General features: G+C 30.7%; 1 protein-coding gene across 3 annotated transcripts in view; it reads left to right on the top strand.

The window, feature by feature from the left end:
• The first annotated feature begins 2,528 nt into the window (after window positions 1–2,528).
• Window positions 2,529–7,196, top strand: part of LOC106460214 (cytoplasmic polyadenylation element-binding protein 1-like) — a 20,174-nt gene continuing 15,506 nt past the window's right edge. Inside the window, exons 1-4 of one of the 3 annotated variants that reach the window (XM_013919899.2) lie at window positions 2,529–2,939; window positions 4,469–4,634; window positions 5,324–5,377; window positions 6,292–6,604. In XM_013919899.2, coding sequence (XP_013775353.1) covers window positions 2,919–2,939; window positions 4,469–4,634; window positions 5,324–5,377; window positions 6,292–6,604 — 554 coding nt within the window. In that variant the 5' untranslated portion in view covers window positions 2,529–2,918. Of the gene's footprint in view, window positions 2,940–3,117; window positions 3,245–4,468; window positions 4,635–5,298; window positions 5,378–6,291; window positions 6,605–7,196 lie in introns of those variants that run through there. The other 2 variants (XM_022386874.1, XM_022386873.1) reach the window with 2 other exon arrangements.

The following is a 7,196-nucleotide window of genomic DNA, read 5'->3' as shown; positions in this document are numbered from 1 at the left end:
AAGAATTTTTACGGAAAATTAACTAACGACCAGAGACGTAACAATATCTTATTCATATAGCCAATTTATTTTTCAAAAGAAAATATAAAATTAGGGTGCTAATTTTTTTCAATAGTAAAACATAAAAGTTTTAAAGATCAAACACAAAACAATAGTAACATTTAAACAATCATTATAAGTAACTATTTGCAAGATGCTCACATGGTACAGGAATTCTATTTTTTGTTAAACCTTTCCATGGCTATTTGATTGTAAACGACAGGGTAAGTATAAAAAATTACTGAAACGCTTCAACCATGCCAACAGAAATCAATATACTCAACGTCCCTGATTCATGGGATTTTCTATTGAATATCAAACGTTCACTGTCAGACTACTACTGTGTCTCTGAGAGAGTCAGTTATCTATTGAAAGGTTGAACATTTTATCAACTTTACAGCCTTCATTTGAAACGTTATTTATTTAAAAAGCACACACACACCAGAACAGAAAATACTGTTGTCAGGTTTTTATTGTTGGTAATGAGCTATTTAAGACAGTTAGGCTACTTAATGATGTAAAATAGCCATACATTTTTTAAACGTTCTGTGAAATCTGTTGAAAATCAGCCATAAAGCTAGGTTAGAAAAAGGTCCTCATCTAACTCGTAATACGAAACGCTGGTTCTAAGTCATTTTTCTGAAGACACAGTTATAATTTGTCTCTAAAGTAATAATACTTAATGCTGCATTTCGTGGTTTGTCGTTTATGCACTGATATATACTATGAAAAACTCTATTCCTAAAAAAAAAACAGTAACACAAAGGAGGATATAACAAGTTCTTACTAAATATCATAATTCTAACTGTCATCTTTATCTCTCTAAACAGAAAACGAAATGAATAATTAGGCTTCTTTCATTTATTAAAAATGTATGCTAAATGAGCGGTTCCAATTGTAGCTTTTACTCCTTTTTTTATTCGGTGTGTGTGTGGGTGGGTGGGGGAGATATCTGCTCTGACAAACTGTCTAACGGTTTTTTCTCTCCAAAAGGAAATCTCTATTAGGGAAAGAATCACCATAAATGAATCACCTACTTAATCTGAAATCAGGTAGTCCACAAAGTTAAATAATTAGAATTTTACGGATTCACATACTATAATAAAAAGAAACATACTTAGCATATGATTGCTCATATGTACTTTTCTTATTTAAAATTATTTTGTGATTACTTCATCATTTGTTAGATATATACGTCATATTAACACTAAAAACTAAATATATGCTCAGAACACTTTCTAAGCGATTTATTCCTTTTTTTTTTCAATTTGTTGTATTCAAATATTTTGGCAATTAGAAAAATAGAAAATGACTTTTGTTTACAAAAATTGGTTTAAAATATTTTAGTACAATGAAAAGAAAACAAGAAAAAATGTGATCACGACTCTGTCCTATATATTTCGACATCTTAGTATCACCAGCCTTGCCCATTGACCCTCATTACTCCTTGATGATCCAGTTCAACATAACAGAGCTACCAACAATCATGCATCTGGGCTTATTCTCACGCTTATACGCATTAGTAAGAAATCTCACGTTTTAGTCAAATTAGTAGTTTTCTATGAAGCATTATGGTTGTTTGACAGGCTTAATCCAGGTCAAAATCGGTTTCACATTAATCCAAGAAATGCACCATTTTGTTTCATTGAATAAGAAATTTTCTGGGGAACCATACCCCCCAGATCCTCTTAGAATGCGACTTCTTTCAGCGCTCCAGCAGTTTGCCGTTCGCTAAAATTTTACTTTTTCGAAAGTCTCCCTCAAAGAGATTTCAAAGTTGACAGACCTGACATAGTATATGAATACATATAATATATCTTCAAATTCGTATGTTTTAATTACAATTTTGTCGAATACAACTTATTGGGATATAATTAAGTATAGGCTGAAAAAATTGTAATATATATATGTTGTGACGTCAATGCACCATGTGAATAAACAGTGCATCTATCTATATGCATACTGTCTGTGTCTACCATGCTCTCTGAGTTGCGACTGCAGTATAAAATATCAATATAGGCGTAACGCCAAGTACATATAATACATACAGATATATCACTACGGCTTCCAACAAATATGTGTGTTTCATTTTTCAAGTAATTGCGTTTTAAATTTTTGATAAAAATTATATTTGAGGAAAATTAAAACATATGTTTGCCAAAAGGTAAAAACAAGGCGGCATCTCAGTTGATATACGGCTTTATATTTTAGGATAATGAGATATGCTGGCGATACTACCAAGAAAAAACAAACTTTATACAAGAACAGATAAAAATTAAAAGTGACTATGCATGTTGTAATGTAGTTATTTGAATGTGATAAAATTCTAAATGGGTCACTTTTTCTATTAAACGAATATTTCAGACAATGCACTTAACGTATTCAAGACAAAAGCTCGAAAAAGCAAACAAGCCCGACAAGTTTCAGTTACTACCCCCTTCACTTGATCAGCCTATCATTTTCCAGCCTGGCCGTCGCCTCATGTCTTGTGCCATGGTATACCAGACAGACGTAGAGCCTGCCGGAAGGGGCAGTAGGCTAGATTACTCGTACCGCTGTCGCAAACACGTATGCAGGTTCAGTCTCCACGTGAACAGATGGGAGTGAAGAGCTCAAGACTCAGTCGGGTAAAATGATCAACCAGGAAGGCTATGCAAATATGTATTTCGTCAGTACATTCTGTTTTGGATATAAAATTCTGTTAAACGATTATTGTTAGATCCACTGAATGGACTTGGTAGTGGTTCTGAGAAAGTACCCACTGGAAAACTGCTAGTCACTTGTTACACAATTGTGTTTTATAATATTGTGATATCTTGTTAATTTTAGCGATTTTAATTCTTCAGTGCAGTGCAGAACGCTGATATTAGGAAAGAACAATGTCTGTTTTAATTCCCAATGTAAGTTTTGTTTGTATGTTGTAGAAATTCAAATATTCACAGTGTTTTTATTACTTATTTTTGTGGAGAAAGTTGTATTGTAAGGCAAGTTGCACACTCTGCAGTGAGCAAGCAGATATCACGTGGCATGGATGTTTACGCCCCGCCCTGTCGGCGCAGGGTCGGCACGTGCTTGAGCCGGCGTGTCGTCCTTGTTCGATGTGCATAGGGTGAAACTGCAGTGATGTAGTTATGTAGAACAGTGAAATTTACAGCCTGGAGGATAAAAGGAAATAATTTTTGTTATTTCTAACACAAAATGATAGGTAAACTATGACAAATGAAATAATTGGTTTGCAATCTATCGGTAACACCTTACACAGGCCGCTTGTACTTGAAAAATTCACACACACACACACACACATATTATATATATGCGTGTGTGTGTGTAAAAATATAGATTATTCGTTCACTGTGCTTGATTTTTGTTTTATAAAAAAAATTGTATTATTATTGATATTGCCCTTTGTCAATTAGAGTCGTCATACTTGTTCGAAACTGATAAAATTAAACTAACACTTCTAAGTTTAAAAGTATATTTAAAAAAACTTTCTTGTTAAAGGTTCAGATTAAAATTTAAAGTACATAATTTTGAAAATGTGTTTCACAGAAGGCTTTTAAAACGTAAACACTAAGTTTCTCAAATTTAAAAATGGAAGTTGTAGACATTAATTAGTAATTGAAATTACAAGGCTTAGCGTCAAATATCTTATGAAGACTGTATAATGTAGGTAAATTTGAAATTTTCATAGTGTGCAGTTGATTACAAATTGTGCACCTGTAAAAAATATTTGTGTAGTTGAAAATTCGCCTATATAAGTAAGTTCAAGTGGACAAATATTAAAAAAATATATTTAAGATTATAAAATTCCATTCCAGAGTTGATAAATAGATGTATTTACTAGAATATTCGTTTATTTTTTTTATCATTTGTTATTAGGCCTGTATATACCAGGTTCCATAAGGCGTCATGTATTAAAAAGTGATGAAAGTTAAAATAAATTGTGCAGTTGACAAAAAATCCTTAGGAAAAGCGCTGGGTAAATTCAAGTGAAACACACACACACACACACACACACACACAGATGGGAATAGTACTGGCTTATTGTAATAGTACCATTGTCTGCTATATTAACCCTTATAAATATAATAAAAACTTAAATAAAACATATCAGTGAAAATATAACTTAAACTCCTATTGCTGAGGTAACATTAATAATGATTTTAATTTTGTATTGTGTATTTAACTTTAAGGGAAGTTTATCCATTTTCTATGCAACTTTAAGAAAATTCACTTGATTACTGTACAATTTATGCTGCTAATGAGTGCTATATTACTGACCTTGAAATCTCTATGGTAGGTTGGGTAATTTTTTTTTATATCCTCCCTCTTTTTTATTTTTTTATTCACATTGGGAAAAGTATGAAGTTGTATTTAAAAAGATGAAGTATTAAATCTTATACTTAAATAAATAAATATATTCTTGCAGATACAACATGGTTCATCAGATACAGAAGGGAAGATTCTATCTAACCAAAATAGTGATGCATCTGGAAGATATGAGATTTTCCAATGTATAAATCAGATGCTAGACAATACCCTGGACTTACCTTCTTATGCTGAGCCTAACTTTAGAAATGATAACCAAGGTTCAGGTGTGTGTATAATTTTTGCTTCTTTTTTTTTTGTACCATGTCATAGTCATGAAAATTCAGAATAAGTACTGTTTATATTTCTATAAGATTTGATAGAATAAATTATTATTGTACTTTAAAGAAGTGTTGTTTAAAGTGACCCTGATTTAGCAATCCCAAAGTTATTGGATAAGTATGATTTATATCTACTATATCTTATCTGTAATATGATTATTTAAGCCTACCTCACATGTTTTTAAGTATTAAGTTGAAAATGATAAGACTGTGATGTTTACTAAACTTTACCACAGTCTTTTATTTTTTGCATTGGGTATTATAATTATTACAATGTAATGCCAGCTTTAACAAAGCTAAATTAGTTTTGTTTTATTTTTGTTTAAACTGTGGATATGTCTGTGGGTTTTATATTCCTCTGATTTAACATTTATTATAGCTGTTAAAATGATATCTAATGATGACCAAGATGTTTACATGATTAATTATTATTCAAGCTTCTGTTTCTGCTAAAATGACTTAATTCAAAATAAATATATCCTAATGAATTTTTGAACTTTGTTTGTATAGGGTCATGGTGTCAAGTCTTGTTGTATTCTGGTTTTGTTAATGCTTTATTTTTAAATAATTCATTTAAACCTTGCTCATTAATTTTTCTTATTTTTTTCAGATAATTTTAATTTCTTAAATTGCAGATTCTTCCTCCATGGTTGAACTCTTGGGTTTGAATGAGAGGAATACCTGTACAGGTACATTTTTATGACATGATTCATGTCTCTCAATTCTTTTTCACCTGTAGGCTAGTTAAAGTGATCTCTTATGTTCAATTTTTATTTTTGCACTTTCCAGTAAGTTATTTGGGACATTTTCTTTGTAATAATTAAGACTATAAAAGGCTTTATCAATTGAAAAAGTAAACAAGTTATCCAATTAATGTTTTATCTGTGATGAACAATCTGTATGAATATTCTTGGGTTTGAGTTTAAATTCAGGTTTTTATGTTTATCATACTATCTTTCATTTATGCAATTAAAGATATTCTTTTAAAATGTCTTTACACCTTTTAATATTGCTTGTGATTTTTTTTTGGGGGAGGATGTTACACTATTTGATATGACATTTTATACCTTTTTTTTTTTGGTGTGGATGAGAGGAGGATATTCACAAATGTGTGAGTCTAATGTATGCCTTGAGAGCTTGTATAGCCATAGTGAAGTGGATAAATAGTTTTGATCCTTGAAAATTGTAAATATACTATTCTGGATGAGACAGCTAGAGTGTTAAAGATGATGATATCACTTAATCTTAGAAATTATAATATTTTACTTAGTCATCAGCATTTTTATTCTTCTGTGTAGATTTATAGGTGTTGTCATGAAGAAGACTGCTGTATTTATCAGTATTATAACTATTTGGTATTTTGAGGTTTTGTCAATCTAATTGTTTCAATAGCAAAGAAAGTTCAAATTCTACTGTAAAAGTGTACGCAACTATTTTTTTTTTATTCTTAACAGTCTTGTGCTTATGTTTGTATGTATTCAACTACTGCATTCTTTGAACATACTTTTCAATGCATGGTAAATTATGCTGAAGTTAATTGTTTTTTAAATAAAGCTACAGTTAAATTAAAAGAAATTCTGCATTTTAAAATAATATCTTGCAGGTTTCCAAAGCAAAAGCTTCTTAGCCAACCCTCAGTCTAGTGGTTTTAATATTGGATTTCTCCAGAATTCTCTCCATGTTCAGAGCTTGGCAGCTTTAATCTCTGGATCATCTCCATCTTACAATAATGAACGTGTATCCCAAACCTGTACTCAACCTGTGAGAACACTAAATTATGGTAACACTGGGTATCCTGATGTGGGTAGCTCACTGAACCAGATGCTTCAGCAAAGTTGTACCTTGAGTTCATCAGTCAATATGGATTTACCACAGTCTATCAGAGCAGCAATACCCCCATCTCTACATTATGTTGGGTAATGTCTTATTTATGTGCACGTGTCTAATTTAAATTTAAACTTTTCATGTGAGTTCAAATGCTGATGGAAAGGTTTTCTTGAAGATTGTGAGGTGACTGAGCTTTTAAAAATTCTCTTCTGTTTTTACTAGAAAAAATGTTAACAGTATTCCTAACTTTTAGAATTATTTGAGAAATGCTGAGGTTGATCTGAATCATGTAGATATTAGTTCTTTTGGTTTTGAAAAAAAACACCAAAAAAATTGAAAGATAAAGCAAATTGATATTGACAACATATAGTCAATTACATAGGCCTGCAAAATGTAAACTTCGTAAAAGTTGTTTTGGTTTTAATAACAGATTTTCTATAATTCAGCTACACAGATTTTGAAAAAATTATTTATTTTTTTTGTTATTACATAATGATTTTGTATAAATCGGGAAGAAAAAACTTATTTAAATCATATTATTTCGTTTACCACAATGAATATTTTATATTATTATGTTTGTTAACAAAAAAACAAACTTAGAAATAAGGGAAGAACATTAATGTCAAACGAATATGCATCCTTATTTTTCCTGATTTTTTTTTACTGAAATCTACGTCTTTT

Source organism: Limulus polyphemus, unplaced genomic scaffold, assembly GCF_000517525.1.
Source record: "Limulus polyphemus unplaced genomic scaffold, Limulus_polyphemus-2.1.2 Scaffold729, whole genome shotgun sequence".
NCBI lineage: Eukaryota > Metazoa > Arthropoda > Merostomata > Xiphosura > Limulidae > Limulus > Limulus polyphemus.
The sequence above is the reverse complement of the archived record's forward strand: the minus strand, read 5'-3'. Positions and strand labels throughout refer to the sequence as shown.